General features: G+C 40.0%; 1 protein-coding gene across 2 annotated transcripts in view; it reads right to left on the reverse strand.

Moving 5' to 3' along the window:
* Window positions 1-2,300: 2,300 nt before the first annotated feature.
* Window positions 2,301-18,454, reverse strand: part of ppp2r5a (protein phosphatase 2, regulatory subunit B', alpha isoform) — a 46,735-nt gene continuing 30,581 nt past the window's right edge. Inside the window, exons 5-13 of one of the 2 annotated variants that reach the window (XM_084000579.1) lie at window positions 15,619-15,749; window positions 13,914-13,973; window positions 13,239-13,347; window positions 12,478-12,531; window positions 12,242-12,292; window positions 12,014-12,133; window positions 10,566-10,693; window positions 8,780-8,881; window positions 2,301-4,888 (exon numbers count right to left, since the gene is read on the reverse strand). In XM_084000579.1, the coding sequence (XP_083856705.1) occupies window positions 4,534-4,888; window positions 8,780-8,881; window positions 10,566-10,693; window positions 12,014-12,133; window positions 12,242-12,292; window positions 12,478-12,531; window positions 13,239-13,347; window positions 13,914-13,973; window positions 15,619-15,749 (1,110 nt within the window). In that variant the 3' untranslated portion in view covers window positions 2,301-4,533. Of the gene's footprint in view, window positions 4,889-8,779; window positions 8,882-10,565; window positions 10,694-12,013; window positions 12,134-12,241; window positions 12,293-12,477; window positions 12,532-13,237; window positions 13,348-13,913; window positions 13,974-15,618; window positions 15,750-18,454 lie in introns of both variants that reach the window. The other variant, XM_084000580.1, reaches the window with a different exon arrangement.

An 18,454-nucleotide genomic window follows, 5' to 3' on the forward strand; every position in this document is an offset into this window, starting at 1 on the left:
GCTTAGTCAGGTCTATTCCTCCTCCTCCTTCTCCACCTGTTGAGCTCCTCTGCTGATGTGGCTGTTTGTTCAGGTCGGTTCATCTAGTGACTGAAGAATTGAATCTGCATTCATCCTGTTGCTTGTGTAGGTGGAGTCATCAACAACCATTATCATAATCATCATCATCAGCAGCAGCAGCAGCAGCAGCAGTAGTAGCACGTTTTCTCCCGTGTTGGAGAATTACAGCAAACACAATCATAAAAACACAGATTTTGATCACAATCACACATTTATGTTTATGAAAGAAAATCAAAACATTGTTAAATTCATTCCTTTATCGTCAACATGACAATCACAGCTGCTATTACAGCAGGTTTATAGTCTGAAGTGGACGAATCATCCTTCAGTAGTAATCAGCATCGATGCTCTGGCTCTTTGTTGATTAATGTAATTAAACTAATTTAAATTCAATTGGATTTTCATGTTGAAAATTTAACAATAATTTGTGGAAATTAACAAACCGCAGCTGGAAGAGCTGGGCTCTGAAAAGAAAAATGTTGCTTTAATCAGAACAAAGCTGTTTTCTCCTCACAACATGATAATTTGTGTTTATTGATCATCACATCTGTGTTTCAATGACTGAGACTTTTCAGTCTTTTCACTCAAATGCTGCTCACAACATCTTCAGATAAACCCCATGTACTGTAGTTTCATTACAGGAGGAGGAAAATGACAATCATCAATATGTTAACGATCACTTCTCATTTTGAATCAAAGAACAAAAAGTTTGTAAAATCAACACAGTTAAAGACTCTTAACTAAACTAGAAAACTCTTTTTGACCTGTGACCTTGTAGTGCAAGGTGTTGAACTGATGGAGCCGCAAGAAAGAAAGAAGAGGGGAGGAAGGAAGGAAAGAACGAAAGAAAAACAAAGAAAGAATGAGGGAGGGAAGGAAGGAAAGAAAGACAAAATAATAAAACAAGGAAAGAATATAGAGTATGTAAGAAATGTAAGTGGAAGTATGGGGGAACAAATATACACCCAATATTTCTACTCCAGAAGAAAGTCATAAGAACTGGTACTACAGCAGGATACCTTGACCCAACAAACCCACTCTTTGTTAAGTTAAACACCTTAAAAATACATGACCTATACATGACCTAGTGAAATATAAGACCGCTGTCACTATGTATAAAGCACAGAACCACCTGCTCCCGCGTTGTGTCCAGAAGTTGTTTAGGCAAAGAGAGAACCAGTATAAACTAAGGGGATTTTGCATCTTTAAAAAAAAAAAAAGCCATGCAAGAACTAGCATGAAAAGTAATTGCATATCTGTATCTATGAGGGAGTAAATCTTTGGAATAATCTTGACTATGAATTAAAAAACTGTAGCTGATCACAAAATTAGAAAAAAATTTATAAATCCAACATCATTGACAACTAGAGGAATATTATATCATGACACATTGGAGAACTGAGAAGTCAAGCTCGTCTGCTCTTAGTCTTCTCTTTTGTTTTGCAAATATAAACCATAATATTAATTCTGTCCGGTTTCGTCTTGTTTTTTTTGCTTTTAAAATGCATATCTTGATGTATAGGCACAATAAGCCATGGCTTCAGTCTACACCGTTTGGTCCATGTTTTACTGACCAATCAATGCATTATGCCAGTTTAAACTCAAACTCAAGAAAAACTGAAATTAATAAACAAGAAAGAAAGTAAGAGGGAAGGAAGGAAAGAAGGGATGGAGGGAGGAAAGAAAGAAAGAAAGAAAGAGGGGGGGGCAGAAGGAAAGAAAGAACAAAAGAAAGAAAGAAAAAAGAGGCAGGGACGGAAGGAAGGAAAGACAGAAAACAATAGAAAGAAGCAATAATTTAGAAGAAAGATAGAGTAACAAATGTAAGAAAGAAAGACAGAAAGAAAGAGGGGAGAAAGGACAAAAGGAATGAAAGAAAGAGAGGGAAGGAAGGAAGGAAAGACAGAAAACAAAACAATAATTCAGAAGACAGTGTAAGAAAGAAAGAGGGGGAGAAAGGACAGAAGGAAAGAAAGAACAAATTAAAGAAAGAGAAAGGGAAGGAAGGAAAGACAGAAAACAAAAGAAACACCAATTCAGAAAAAAGAAGACAGAGTAACAAACGTAAGAAAGAAAGAAAGACAGACAGAGTGAAGGAAGGGGGGAAGAAAGGAGTACCTCTGTGCTGATGAAAGGCACGAGAAATGAGCTTGCGCCCCCTGTTGACCGTGAGGACGAACTGCAGGTGGAGAAACACAACAAATGAACGACAAGACTGACGTTGATCTTTTGAGTAGAAAGATAAATTCGACTTTATTTGATGGTGAAACCTAAAATAAAAGAAGTGTGATTAGAAAACAGGTTCCCCACGCAGTGCGTTAATGTCACAGAGGCTGGAATGCTGTACTGACAGAAAGGCATCAGAAAAAAGACTGGACCTACAATACGAACTTAAAAAGAAAAAGAAGAAAAGAAAAAGAGAGAGAGCGGGGAACACCAGTCAATTTAAAAACAAACCAACAAAACAAACACATAAACTCTCAGGTTGTTGATCTGTGGCAGTCAGATTAAGCTCGTTAACACATTTTCTCTGCTCCAAACACCAGAGAACGAAGAGTTAAAGTGAAAGTGAGGTTATAAAGTCTGGAGAAGCGGAGGAGGGTGAACAGGTGTCGATGGTAAACAATCTCGTGGGATTCTCAGGTGTTAAAACGCTGATTTTCGTGATTTCACTACATCATCATCATTATCATTATCATTATCATCATCATGAGCTGTTTGTTGTCACGGATACACAAAATCCACCTCCTGTGTATTGTATAAAAATAAACAGGTAAAGGTAGTGGTGAGAGTCTTTTCTTTTTTTTTTTGTTTAGCTTTGAGAGACACATTAATGTTCCTAGAAGCACAGACTGCACTTTTTTTTTTTTTTTTCCTAGACCACAGAAACATTATACTGTACATAAAATCTGAAACTGAGTGGCATGTCCCTTTAAGTAGCCTCCAAACTAACATATACACATGTGTGCACTCAGCAAATATACACTCGAGCACATCCTGCATCATAATCCATCTGCAAAATTAAAACATTCAAAAATATTTTGCCTTGTCAATACTATGGAAAAATATAGTACTTTAAGTCTCTTATCTTTTTTTTTTATTTTATTCTTTTTTTTTTTTTCCTTTTACATGTACATATAGTTCAGTTGTTTTGGAAAAATATTTGCTTTGCTGCTGAGAGTTAATATGAAGCCACAGCTGGCTATCTTAGCTTAGTTTAGCTTAGCATAAAGACTGGAAATGGGGGGAAACAGCTATTTAACAAATCAGCCTGTGCCTTATATATGATTTAATTCATCTGTACAAAAAACAAGAGTGTAAAAATGACAATTTGTTGTTTTGTAAGATAAACTAAGCTAAGCTAAACTAAGCTAAACTAAGCTTGACTTTTCACGTCGCCCTCAGCAACAAGGCAAACAGGTGTATTTCTCAAAATATCAGACTGTTACTTGAATTCAAGTCAGGATTAAAAACCATTTCATTCTCTCAGAGCTCTTTCTCTCTCTCCCTCTCTCTCAATACTTTAGTGTAAATAATCTCATAAATGCAGGTGTTGTGTTACAACTATTAGCTTCATGTTTTTTTCACCCAGACAAAAAAAAAAAAATTACCAACACCTGAAACACGGAAATAATCTCACAAATATGACACTTAACCCTAATATTTGTGACCCAGTTTTACTCAACCAGTCATTCATGGAGATATCAAACCATATCTGGGATTATTTTTCTTTACAATGTTTTTTTCTTTTTCTTCCTTTTTTAGATTTTTTTTTTTTAAGATTTTCTTTTTTCTGTTTGTTTGTTTGGGTTTTTTTGGCCATGCACCTCTCGTTCATCTCTGACACGAGAGGTCTGTCTTCTAGCTTCTTCTGCTCCTGACAACAGCCCTTTGTTTCTACACGTTAAAGGACAATAAATTTCTATTTTATGCGTCTGGTCCCATCTGCCCCCTCCCCCACTCCCCCCCTCCCTCCAAAAAAAAAATACTCCCAATGTTCCCTTCTTCCTTAAGGTTTTACACCCAAGTGTTGGCAGCAACAAGGAAAAGCACATTAAAAAACAGACATCTTTAAATAGCTATTCAGCTCGTCTAAGTGCAGCACAATCGGAAACATCAAATTCAAGTCATGATCATTTTTCCTCCCCTCCCATGTATCATACAACGAATATAACAAATAAAATCATTTTCAGTTAACAAACTAAATGTGAAAGGATAAATCTTTGATCAGACAAATAAACAATATACTGCTGCCACACTGTAACATCCAAAAATAGTCTTAAGTTGAAATATATATAGATATATATATTTGTTTTGTTTTTTTTCTGCCAAAGAATCGCTAGCGCTCTAAGTCACTCTACGTAGATGTAATATACTGCTGAGGTGTCATTTGTGTTTTTTCCATCTCCGTTCCCCCAGACGGTCCTGAACACGGTGTCAAACCGTTACGGAATAAAAAAACAATGTCCGCTGTCATTTGGCACATGGGGCGCTCTCGCTCTCGCTCTCGCCGGCCGCCACGCCGACGTCGGGCTCTTTGTCGTCTGTTGTGACGGCAGCAACGGCAGCGGCGGCGGCTGCAGTGTCGTCGGTGTCGGTGACGGTGGCGGTGGCAGCAGCAGAATCAACACTCTTGTCCTGGTTGTCGTTGTTATTGTTATCATTATTACTACTATTGTTGTTGCTGTTGTTGTTGTTGTTGTTATTGTTGTTGTTCTGGAGACTCAGGAGCCCGTGGCTGTTGTTCTGGACCAGAGCGGCGTTGCTGAGCCTCAACTCGTCCAGGTTCTTCCACAGCTCGTCCCGCTCCTGCTCCTTCTTCTTCTCCCTGTCAGGACGACAACACAACGCCTTTATTTGTCTGCGTTGATCAGCAACACTGATACGACTCTTGTATTCTGTCAATTGAGTACGGAAAATACAAATATTTAAAGCAGAAGTAAGCGATCCGGTCGTTTTGGCTAATGCTGCGTTCCAGGCAGGCTTTTGAACCCGTAAATTACAGCTTCAAGTAGGGCTGGGCGATATGGCAAAAAACGTTATCACAATATGTTTTTCCATATTGATCGATTCTCGATATCGTTTCGATATGTATTTTTTTGCTGACGCTGCCAGTTCAAGCAGCATCCTGACTGAATCCTGAAGAAACCAGAGAATGTGTTCAGTTTGGGAGGATGGCATGAGTTCACTTTAATGTTCATTAAGGGTGGAACGGTTCAATAATCCACAGTTTGATTTGATTTACATAGTTGTTGTTGTTTTCTGTTGTCTTTTTTCTACCATACACCAGCTCTAAAATGTGTCAATCATGAGGCTTTAGTCTTTCTAGTTATTTGAACAGGTTGTAGACAAATATTTTGCTATTTAGCTATTCTGACAACAGGCTTTATGCCGAGCCCCACTACTACTTGAACTTAACAGGCTCTGATGAATCCAGGTGTGTCTGACTCTGACCTCAGTAGTCACAAAAACTGTCAGACACACCTGGATTAATCAGTTTGTCCAATAATGTAAGACAGGAAGGAAAGGAGCCTGTTTGAGCTCAGGAAGTAGTGGAGCTGTGCATAAAGCCTATTTATTGATCTGACTCGGTAACCACGAGCGCAGTTCACGTCAACTCAAGTGATCTGCAGGTTGTTGTTTCACTTCACCGCTCTGACGCGACGCTCCGTGTGTGTGTGTGTGTGTGTGTGCGCGCGCGCGGCGCTGACACAGAGAGAGAGAGGGGGGGAGAGAGACTGTCGGCGCATACTGTGAGTGGATTTGACTCCGCGCGCACTGTCCGCGGACTTTTTGCGGTTTCATAGGCGAGCATACAGTGTCACATTTGAAACAGATCGAGTCCGCGCGGTCATAAAAATTGAGCTTTGCGCGGAAGGGACCGGCGGACGCCCGCTTTGGGTCCTCGTCTGCCTCGAGTGCGCGCGGATGTCCGCGGAGTCAAATACGCCGGAGTATGTGGGGGCCTGAGCCTAGCGCATGTTCTTCACACTGTACATGAGCAAACAGACATGTTACCGCAGAATAAACGTCACAAGCAGCTCCGTGTTTCCTCCACTTTGTGGCCGTGGTAGGCTATCATCAGGTTGCTCTGACTCCACACTGACAGGCTTCTTTAGCCGGGACAGACGAACTGATGCTCCACACGTTCACAATCGCTTCAGTTGCCATCGGCTCCACCTCCACTCGTTTCCTCCCTCTTTTACAACTTTAACTTTATCACAGCTTGGGATCAATAAAGTGTATCTATCTATCCATCTTGTCCTTCCTCCCTTTAGCTGCAGCAGCTCAAACAAGCTCTGCATGCTCAGGACAGGAGGCGGAGTATCAGACGGAAGTGTGGCCGGCTGCTGTCGCGCATATTTACTTTCATGTGATATCGAGGAATAGGGCCATAGCTTATTATCGAAATCGATCAAAGATTTATCGCGATCCCGTATCGAGATCGTTATATCGCCCAGCCCTAGCTTCAAGTCACGACTTAGTAGCGTTCCAGGCAACCCACTCGTGTTTTTCCGACCTGTTTTACCTGTGACAGTCACTATAACGGCCACTCGTAACTTCCAACCCGTGAACTCGTACCAGATCGAACTGGTACCACTTCACAGGTCGGAAAAACACGAGTAACGGGCTGCCCTGAACGCACCATAACGTCTTGTCAGCCGATGGAGTTAGCAGCCCCCGCCCTCGTCATGGATCTATTGGTCCTCGTCCCTACGTCACCACATTCACGGCGTTCCTTGGAATAGGAATGCCGTAAATGTTGGTAGTTACTACTGTAGAGGTGGTATAGGGTATTGTTGCACTTGTGTACATTTATATATGTTTACATAGGCTAATAATAATAATTGAGAGGAAGCAGATTATTTATATCATGTACTGTAATTATTCATGGAGAAGGGGTAGGAGCAAGTATACAACTTATTTGTTTGTTTTGCATATTGTTTGAATATTGTCTGCCATGTTTTTATGCCACGTCCTTTGTTTATTCTATATATTTGCGTTACGTACTTGCATATTCGAAATAAACACACACTTCACTTTCTCTAAACGTTATAACTGATATTAAATGCATCTAAAGATCTGATGCATCAATGACTATGAAACAGTTGTGGGGGAAAAAAAGAAAAATTTTCACTAATATCCAAATAAAAAGTGTATAGACATAGACACCAATTGAAAAACTGTGTTTTCTATTCACTAAGAATCAAATATATGAAAAATGTATTAATTCAAAGTGAAGATTTGCTGCTTATTGGTCTCATATAATCTTTTGGATTAACAACAGGTGAGAGCAAATATTAAAGACTATTATTGAAGAAGCTGAATCCAAGTCACGAGAAAATCCTGTGTATGACTAAAGTAATAGGGTAACACTTTATAATAAGTACACTATTAAGCATTAGTTAAGCAGTAATAAATACTGAATGAACAGTTAGTGCTTATCAATGATGACACAAACCTTTTTAACTGTTTATAAAACTACATACTAATGAGTATTCATGTGTTATAAATGATGCATTCAGTATTTAATGCTTAACTAATGCTTAATAGTGTGTTATTATTATAAAGTGTTACCAGTAATTGAAGAAAAAACAGATTGCCAGGTTCTAAATATTATTTGTTTTAAAAACAAAAAACAAACTTTAGTCGTTTCGTTCTGAGTTCCCGTCAGTAATATAACTGGTTGATAAAAGTGAAACCCGTTTCCATGGACGACCTAACATAACACACACCTGCAGCTGCAACACAAACAACAACATCTGGTGTGCGTCTGTGTCGTCTGCAACATGTGAAACCGCGGCTCGAACATATGGCGGAACAACACGACCTCTGGAGAAACGTTTGTATTGTCACAGGTGAAGCAGACGACCTGCTGCTACGTCTGTTCCCGTCAAGGTCTCCGACGTCATCGATGAGTTAAAGCAGAAGTGAGTGATATATTTGTGTTAATATAAGTCTTAAATAGTTATATCTTCCGACAGCAATCACTTACATAGAGTGTTTGGACTGAAACACGGGTCTCTCAGTCCCTCTGCTCTGCTCTGAGCCGAGGAGAAAACATTTATCGTATCCTACAGTTTTTATCCAATGAGGAGAGAGAACGGCATGCAGGGCTGTGTGTGCAGCCAAGGAACGCCGTGAATGTGGCGACGTAGGGACGAGGACTATTATGGTGCGTTCAAGGAAACTCGTTTTTTTTCCGACCTGTGAAGTCGTACCAGTTCGATCTGGTACATAGACTGTACAAAAAGACGTACTGGTACGATTTCACGGGTCGGAAGTTACGAGTGGCCGTTATAGTGACTTTCACCGGTAAAACAGGTCGGAAAAACACGAGTGGGTTGCCTGGAACGCTACAAAGTCGTAAGTTGTGACTTGAAGCTGTAATTTATGATTTCAAAAGCCTGCCTGGAACGCAGCATTAGCCAAAACGACCGGATCACTCACTTCTGCTTTAACACATCACAACACAGAAGATAAAGACCGACTCCTCCAGTGGGAAGAAGATGTGACTCCATCAGTTTAATATTTTGTTATTATTGTTAAATATATCATATTAACCTTTCTCTGACTCAGATCGGGAGGATTTGTCTCAAAAATAGTTCTGTATAATTTTGGACATTATTAATCTCCGCTGCAGCTCTGTCATCGTCGCTCTGTGATGTCAAGTTTTCAACCGACTGAGTCTCTGTGTGTGTGTGTGTGTGTGACTCACCGCTGCCGGTCTGCTTTATAGGAGGAGGTCAACTCGTCAAACAGTGTGCAGTTCATCTCCATCAGCGTCTTCAACACGTTGTAGACCAGAGCTACGATTGTCCTGCAACGCAGCAAACAGACGCTGGGTTAACGAGGCGGCACAGAGAAACACACAAGAAACTGCACAAAAAAAAAAATAAAACTATTAAAACTACAAAGATCTGAATTACAAGACACAACTGAGGAGGGTTGAAGATGTAAACCTCAGTTCACGAGAGCAGTGTAAAATTATAAAAACATTTGAGATCAATAAACATAAATATCATCAACATAAACAAGGATTATAATAGGTTATGTCACAAAGCTGTTAGTTGTTGTTTTCCCTCTGTTGTAAGGTTTTGTTATTGTTTCTGTTGTGCTTTTCATTCTCATCCACAGTATTCATCACTTTATCCATCTCAAGGTTTAAAAAAACATTTTAATTATCAAACTGTGAAACTGCAGTGAATGTTTTTCCAGGTGCAAGTTGCTATAAACACCCCGGTTTATGATTACTACGAGTATGATTGCACAGTGATTCATGTTTCATGTGTTTATGTTCTCCACACAGTCAAACGACACAATAATTAACATGAACTCTCCCTATCGACTCATTCAGGAGAAGAAAAACCACTTGTATCTGATCAAACGACGGTTTGCATAGAATTATTTGTGTTTGTGTTATTACTATTCTTCTTCTTTTTTTTTTATGATGTAAATATGACTTGTTGTGATAGTTATTGCCTTTGCTGAATGTATATCATGTGTGTCATCTTTTAATATTGTAGATTATTTAATCATTTATTGACCCCTTGGTCCGGTTTTTTTTCTTCTCAACTTTTAAATTCTTTTGCTGCTACAGGAGACAGAAAAAATGTAGTTGTATATGCTCTTATGCAATGATACGACGGAGTATTAGGGCCACATTGAGAAAAAAAACACAGACACTTCGAGAATAAAGTCATACATTTACGAGAATCAAGTCTTAAACTACGAGAATAAAGTCGTAAATTTCCAAGAATAAAGTCGTACATTTCCTACGAGAAAAAAGTCATAACATTACGAGAATAAAGTCGCAAATTTACGAGAATAAAGTTGTAAATTTACGAGAATAAAGTCGCACATTTGCTACAAGAAAAAAGTCATAACATTACGAGAATAAAGTTGTAAATTTACGACTTTATTCTTTAAGTTTGTGATTTTTTTATTTGTCAATGTGACCCTAATACTCCGTCGTACAATGACCATAAACTTAACTGAAATAAATCAAAGAAACACACAAATCATTAACTGTAGCTGCTCTTTACTACAAAGTGACATGACGCTGATTAAACCGCTGAAGGAAGCACAATCACACAGTATGATATAGTTTAAGAAACGCAGTAAAAATGTGTAACGGGACTCTTTTAGATGAACGGCAGCAGAAACATCAGACATGTCGTCAAGGCAGCGGCGTCCATATGTCTCTGGTATTTACATGTAAACACGACCTTGAGAGCAGGAGAGCAGCACATGACTGCGGTGTTATACAAACACGGCAGCTTCCTGTGCATCTCTGCTGATCCCTGACCTTTAATACAGCGAGAGGTGGTGGTGGTGGAGGTGGTGGAGGTGTATGGAGCAATCAGGGCTGAGAGCGGTGACAGCTAATGGTTCACACACGTCTGACCGTTGATGCTCTTCATGATACGACAGGTTTATTTTGTCTATAGTGAAGGATCTGAGGTGGATGTGTGATTATGGGATGAGATGAGACGAGTACGTACGGGTTCCAGTGCTCTTTGGAGATTCTGTACAGGCTACCGAACATGATGGGGAGGACCTTGTCGATGTTCTCCTCGATGAGGCTGAGGATGTACTCGTTGTTCCAGAAGTACAGCGCTCGCTCTGCTACCTGTGAGGACGCAGACGGGAGAACAGGTATAATATAAGGACAAGAGCGGAAAAAACAAAACAAGACTTGGCAGGTGCTGTGCCGGTTAATGACACAAATGGGCTTTTTGATTTTCACCTGCTGATCAATCACACTTGAAATAGAAATGTGTGAGTGAATGCGAAGAAAAGACCTTGCGCTGCTCGAAGTCACGTGTGAATAAGAGCTAAAGCCACTTTAATGGAAAAGTCATAACAATGTGCAAAGAATAAAGGTGAGCGAGTCAGTCACAGCAAGAGACAGCAGCTCAGCTCAGTAATTATGAGGTGGTTTGGTAATTAAGCTGCCAGTAGACTCTGTCAGAGCTGCAGGCTGGATGGTCACAGAGACTTTAATGAGGTCAGATTAGGAAGGGAAGGTGCCAAGAAAGTTTTTTATAATTAAAAAAAACAAAAAACAGGAGATCACATGGTCACTGGTCGTCTGTGTGGAGGCCTGAAAATGTGCATCTGAATCACCGTCGACCTACTCTCTATGATGATGGCCACTCATTCACTCCTTTCACTGCCTTTTGTGTGTACAGGCATGAAAACAGGTCAGAGGTGAAAATGGTGAGAGGGATACGACCCCTTTTGTAGGGCCCCGGGGGCAAAATGTTGAATATTTCATATCTAAAAGCATCAATCTGATGCATTTTGAGAGAAAAATCAAGCAGAATTACAAGACAGTATGAATGTATAATAAAGTATCTATGTATACATGGCCACCTCTTTCAGCCTGCTTTAATTCTTCTAGTGATATACTGTATATTACCTGAAGCAAAATGTCAACAGAGCTCCAAGTCCTGGGTAACTTAGATCAACCAGAAAATATTAAAATTATTGAAACCATGACTCATCAAATTCACTACCGTTAGCTATATTCTACTTTCCAAATCAGCAAGGCGTCTTCTTTTCAGCTTCTGAATGCTTTGTTCTGCACGAGCGAACAGCTTGTACACCTCACAAACCAATCAGGTAGCAGTATTCCCCTTGTAGAGTGAATGTTTTTATCAAATTCAAGGCTCCCTTCAGGCGTGCGCACATGTTCGCAGTTCACTGATAATCTCTGGTATACCTCCATGTCCTGTCCATTACCCTGCCCCCTCCAAAAAATATTATTTATTAATTTAGTTTTGAGCTGTAACCATCAACACAAAGGGTTATGTCAAGGAAATGGATAAAACCAGAGTTGTCAACTGAACATGAATATATAAGAGGAGGAAAACAACTAAATCCACATTATGGAAAGGCTGCTTTTCTCTGTGTGTGCGCTGGAGTGACAAACTGCCTTTAGCTTTACCTGAAAGTGTGGATTGGCCACACATTTAGAGATCTGTTTGAACAGCGGCTCCTGGATCTTCTTGAATTGCGTCGGCTCAATGACGTCCAGGATCTCCTCGATTTCACCGAGGAACATCACCTAAATTTGTAAAAAAAAAAAAGAGGTGCAGGATCAGGAAACCGGGCCTTGAAATCTGGTCGACAGCTCTCGCAGGTGGGCGGTGTGTTCACAGACGTGTATATTTACCTCCTTCTGGCTGCAGGTTTTAGGCCAAAACTTCAGCAGCCCGCGGATCACCTGCACAGTCAAAAAGAACATTTCTTTAGAATTTCTCTCTAATGTCGAATAAGAACAACATGAGCGTGTGGTTTCTAGCACCCACAACATATTTCTCTGCAGTGTAGACTAATTCAGTGCTTGAGGTTTTGTGCTTTGAGTGGGAGGAATGATAAAAAATATATAAAAATATTTTTAAAAAGTACCGGTTCAGTGAGCGTAGGATCCTTCTCCAGGAACTGGACCACACAGTAGGCCAGCTGAGTGACACACAAAAAACAGAAAAGGTATCGTCTGCATCACCCACAGCACAGTGAAACAACATCGACCTGTTATAGCGCTGCATCGCAACGACGGCTGCCTCCGTGGTTAGATAACGCATCTGGAGCGGAAACATTCACTGGGGGGACGTCTCATCATTAGTTTATGAGTTCACACGCGGGTCAGAGCCGAGTCGGCGAGTTGTCGTTTAAAACGGAGGTGGAGGTGGGAGTTCAGCACCAGGTGAGATAAAAAACAGTCTGCTGATGTTTACTGGTCAAAGCTTTTTATGTTTTGTGTTTGACTGCATGAGCTTCTGAAGTTAAAGTTATTTTAGGAATGAAAACTTATTCTGAATAAAGCGAAGACTTGGCACTTTCATACGTTTCCTATTGATTTATTTGAATTTGAAAGAAGCTGCGACAGTCTGGTCTGTGTGATCATCTGAAAACTTTCCACTGTGCTGTGTAGTTTCACTGCACAGCCACTGGACGGCGCTGTAGCACTGAGATATTCAGTGCTGCTATAACAAACCCCAAACGGCAGCAGCTGTTATAAATTAGATCAAATCTTTTCTGTGTTTGTTTTGAAACAAATAAATCCAGTTTTCTTCAAATTAACAGCTCGAGATAGAAAAACAAACACAGGAAACCGGACGTGGACCGAAAATTCATTTATAAATCGATAGAGAGAGTTTTTTTTTTACCTGTGCGTGGAAAAGGGCCAGTCCTTTAGCTGTGTGTAACGGGATGAGCACCTTCATCAGGAACTGCTTGTGCTCTGCCTTCAGAGGTAACGCAAACCCGTTGATGATACTGTAAACAGAGACACAACGGAGACAATGAGAAGATTAGTGAAAGACAAATATAAACACTGCAGGAGCAGAGCAGAGCTGTGGAGATTGAGCTCCAGAAGAAATGAATTCAGACCGAGTGAGAGACGAAGGGGAACAATCCAGACTTAGTAACTTCAAAATTTGCCTTATGGACATAAAATAATGGCAAATATATACAAATATAAATACACACAATATCGAGAGTGGAGGAGTTTTACAACTAATGATGTTACTTCTTTGAGCAGAAGTGTAGAAGTATCTTACAACCACAGAAGTGCAGAAGTATCTTACAACCCAACATGTTTCCCTCAAATGATAAAGACTGGTCATATCAGCAGTGAAAGCCAATTCATTGTAGCAGTTTATATGGTTTATGTCAATAAATTACTACAATAACCCAGAACTTCAAGAGTTCAAGAGTCAAAAACACAAAGATATTCAGTTTACAGTTTATATATAACAGGTGAAGATGATTTAATCAGTTGTCAGAATAGTGACAGATCCTTCCTTGTCTCTGCTGACGGCCGACTTCACGTCATGACTCACCTTCCCAGGATTTCGAGCAGCTCAGCGACGCCGTTGAAGTGCTCGGTCTCGTAGATGAACCTGGAACGGCGACAAACACAATAAACAGAAATGATGAAACACGACATCACAACAGAGTATTGAGAGCAGCACGGATCAATTGTTCTGATCATTGTGCCATTTTTTTTCTCTTTTTTTTTATATATCGTCACACATGATTCAATAGTTGGATTTTAGGATGTGAAATTTCACTGAAAACCAATGATTCTTACACAAAAGTGAGATGTTTGAGCCTTGATATGAACTTTTATTGATCCTACAAGAAGAAAATGTGTAAGTCTGAATTCAAGCTGCTGTAAAAGCGGATTAAAATCTGCAAATTCTCTAAACAATTGAACGTCTGACTGAAACAAGTGACAAATGTTAAGGAGACTTGGGGGGGAAATGAAACATATTCAGACCCGAACCGCTGCTGACTGTTGCTGCTCTTATGTAATTGAATGACCCATCTCCTCTGCTTGGTAACCCATTTCCATGTGGCTGTGCAGTGCACCCATGGTATGTACAGACACAGCCTGACAACTGTGGCACTATTTTTGTCCTGAGCGGCAGATGGTCAAAGTGGGTGCACCCGTTTTGCCACCTTGCCTGTTGGAGATGACATCGAGTGTCCCCCCTGTTTCAATCATCTGAAGCTCATTGTCACGCAGCAACGGGAGCCGTAAACATTCAGCACGCTGCCTCCATCTGCACTTAATATTTCCACCTCCTCCTCCTCCTCCTCCTCCTCCCTCTGTTTGTGTGATGTGGATCGATCCGTCTGAGCCTCGTGATGTGACGATGAATGTAATACGTAATAGAAATGTTTATCAAATGGCTTAAAGCGCAACGGGGTTCACCCAAAAAAACCCAGGACCAGAAACTGAAAAACCAAACCAAGAATGAACTAATAATACACATTGCTCCCACAAAGTTTGAAAGTTATTTTTCAAAGGAAATTCAGAAGTATGAACAAGCATCTTGATATCAGTCAGCACAACTCTTGACATCAAATATGAAACTACAACTGAACCGAAAACAACAATGGCTGCTGCACACTGTGTGCTAACACTTTTCACACACGTCCATATAGTCAGTCTGGTTAAAACTGACAATTAACAAGGTGACGGACCCGTAGGTGTGAAGACGTGAAGAGCTGCATTATATTTTGACAGACTGAACAGTAATGACTGTGGTAACAACCAGGTGAGGTTATGAGCTTGAACAAAATAACATATATAACTTATTATTCCAACATATTACATACATTTCGGTATTGACAGATCCCTAGTTTCTGTAAATTGTCGGTTACAAAAAAAATCGACTGTCCTGAAAAACCAAAGCTGTTGCCAAAGACTCTGAACAACTGGCTGAACAGGTGAGAAGAAGGAAAGGGAACAGGTGGATCTGAAGAGTTGTCATGTGGTGAGAAAAACAGCAACACCAGTCACTTACTCAGGACCTTTTCTCTCAGAGTGATTAGTCATTTGTTCTTCTGCTCAAATTCACCAAGTGTGAATATTACACAGACAAACTTTGATTTTCAAAACATGTGTAATCCACACATCCTAAACAAGCTAAGATGAGTGTATATGTATGTACAAAGCTTCCTCACTGTCTGGTTTCAGAGAGTTTCATCTGCTTAAATTTGCTGCAATTTTTCCTCCCGATTCAATATTCTACTCACCTCAAGAAAATATTGTTGATCTGCTTCCTGATGAAGGCTCGCAGCCCCAGGAACTTTCCATAAATGCGATGCAGGATGGTCTTCAGGAAGTCCCTCTCCCTTGGGTCCTCGCTGTCGAACAGCTCCAGGAGCTGAAAGAGAATAAAAGACAAACTGTCTCAGTCCTGCATTCATTTGCAAGTAATGTCAAGCTAATACATGCAAATACAACCCCACGTACAAACTGTAAAGCTACTAAATGAACTAAGAATACAAATACCCCAAATTCCCCACTGATGAGAAATTCAAACATGTGATATCTGTGTTGTGAATAACAAACATGGCCGACCTCCTTAATCTTTCCTAAGACAATTAAACAACAAACAAAAATGCATCATGAAGAAGTGGAGCAGAGAACGATCCTTTGTTGACACATCCACCGCCTGACATGTTAAAGTTAGACCGGAGAAACACACAGAGATTCTCATAAACCCAAACCCCATGGTTCACTGTCATTCACCACCGAAACAAACAGCTTCATTTCTAATCATGCAATATTAAATACAGTAAATAAAGAAGGAAATGAGAGAGAGAGAGGGAGAGAGACGAGGCGGTAATTACTGTTGAAGGTTTTGACTTATGAGTCTGTTTGCCTCTACTTTCCCCAACTTGTTAAAAACTTATTCTGACATTGTGACGTCCTGCTCTGATGAATTAATGCAAAGCCAGGACACGGTGTGATCGATTAATCAATCCCCAGCTGAGATGAAGTCAGATTCACACACACATCTCATCTTATTATCAATGCACTCACTGGAGGACTCACTCACTCAGTACATAATATTTCATAAGAATTTAATAGTTTCTTTTTGAGGAAGTGTTGGCGCTTTCCTATTACAGGCCAGAGGGGGGTCCTTCATCATAAAATCAAATCTGCAAGAAAGCCTGAATACTGGATTACAGCCGGGTGATGGCTTTACATTTTGTTATATTAATTTTCTGCAGGACAAGACCATAAGTACCGGCACCCTAAGGACTCGCCTTTTCTACTAATTTGATTCCTGTAATGACGAGCGTTATGTGTGGCCATCAGCTGTGCACACAACTCTTGTCAACACTTCTCAAGTTTGTTATGGCAAACTAGTTCACAAACAGTTGCAGCATTATCTTTCCACTGGAAGTTGTGTCTGTATCTACAAAATAAATAGTCATGTTCAACACAGTGTTCACTCCCTTAATGCTCTGTGTTTATTTTATTTTTATTTTTATTTTACCAGTTCCCATCTCTCCAGCTGTAAAAAGCTCCACCAGTGAGTCTCTAACTGTGTCTATTGCACATCTGGGGCTGAGGTTTGGGTAAAGCCCACTGGGTTTTTAGAGCATTTCAGAAGCACAGGTTCCTGCTGTATCAGAAAAGGACACTGAGAGCAGCACATATCATCCAAAAAATAAATAAATAACTGAAAATAACTGTATCTTTCTCCATAACCTGAACTTGACACAGCTATTATTGGTACTATTAAAAACAAAGCCGTTGCCTGGAGCAAATTCTATTTAGTACATAATATGTGTTAAACTTGCTGCTCCCATTATATCTTTTTTATTAGATACAGTATATTAGCATGATACTTAAACTCTTTTTTCTGACATTTTACAGACTGAAGCATTTATATATTAATTTAGAAAATGAATCTGCAGTTTATTGTAATACTGGAACGATACAGAGACAATAGAAGTACAGTATTGACTCCTGAAACTCAAAGTGAAGAAAAACTGGAAAGTCTAAGTTGAAATATTCTTACACTTTGTGTTTTGGTAAATTTCTGAATTTTGCATCATTATTGCGCAGAGAGCAGAGTTGAGTTTTGACCGTTCAGGAGTTGATCAATGAAGGATAAAATGGGATATAGAGCTAAAGCTGCCAGAGTTATATTTCAGAGATGCTGCTGGTGCCTGAGGTAACGTCAATACTCAATCACAACAGGTCACGCTAGGATTTTCCTCCAGAGCCTGACAGCCACATGTCCCCAGAAAACCCAGAGGTCATGGCACAAACTTTTACCTTGAGGAGTCAAAAAAACAAAAATAAGTGAGTAGCAGTCTACATGTCTGTCTGTATTCTAACACAAGGCACGATCGTAAAAGCGTTTTACTACTAGAACGAAGGAGAAAACAGTTCTCCTTCACGGTTAAACAAACTTTCTCCTGAAAATAATGTGCAATCATGTCAATCTTTTAATTTCATGATCTAGATAAAATGATTATCCGCTATGTGAACAATCGGGTCATTACTGAAATTAATTCAGTAATACCTTGATTAAAAGCCTATGTGCACCAAATTTGATTGAGACACAGACAGGGCAACAGGTGCAGCCACATGACGGCAGCAAAAAAAAAAAAAAAAAAAAAAAGGTGCAGGATGTGATTATAATTCGGACTGTAATGACTTTCAAGTGAAGCAGTTTTCTATTTACGTATAACACCTCAGGCTCACACTGACATGACACTGACTGGACAATGTCACACCACAGCCTGAGGTTCATCTGTGCTGCACGAAGCCGGCTGCGAAAACCGAGCCCAGAGTTGCACAGAGTGAGAAACCGACCATGAGTTGATTTCATCTGGTTTTGTTACATGTGAACTCTCTGTAGCCGTGTCCCAACTCGGGGGCCGCATCCTTCGAGGACTCGCTCTGCTAAGGCGTGTCCCTCTGTAGCCAACGTTGATCTAAGGCATTATTACCGTTGCCCATCTATCCATCTATCAATCTATTCATCTATCATATCTTTAAAATTTTCTTCGAATTTGTGAGTTTACATAGTTTGTTATTTAAAATACATAGTGTAAAATCTGTCTT

Source organism: Trachurus trachurus (assembly GCF_905171665.1).
Source record: "Trachurus trachurus genome assembly, chromosome: 24".
Lineage (NCBI taxonomy): Eukaryota > Metazoa > Chordata > Actinopteri > Carangiformes > Carangidae > Trachurus > Trachurus trachurus.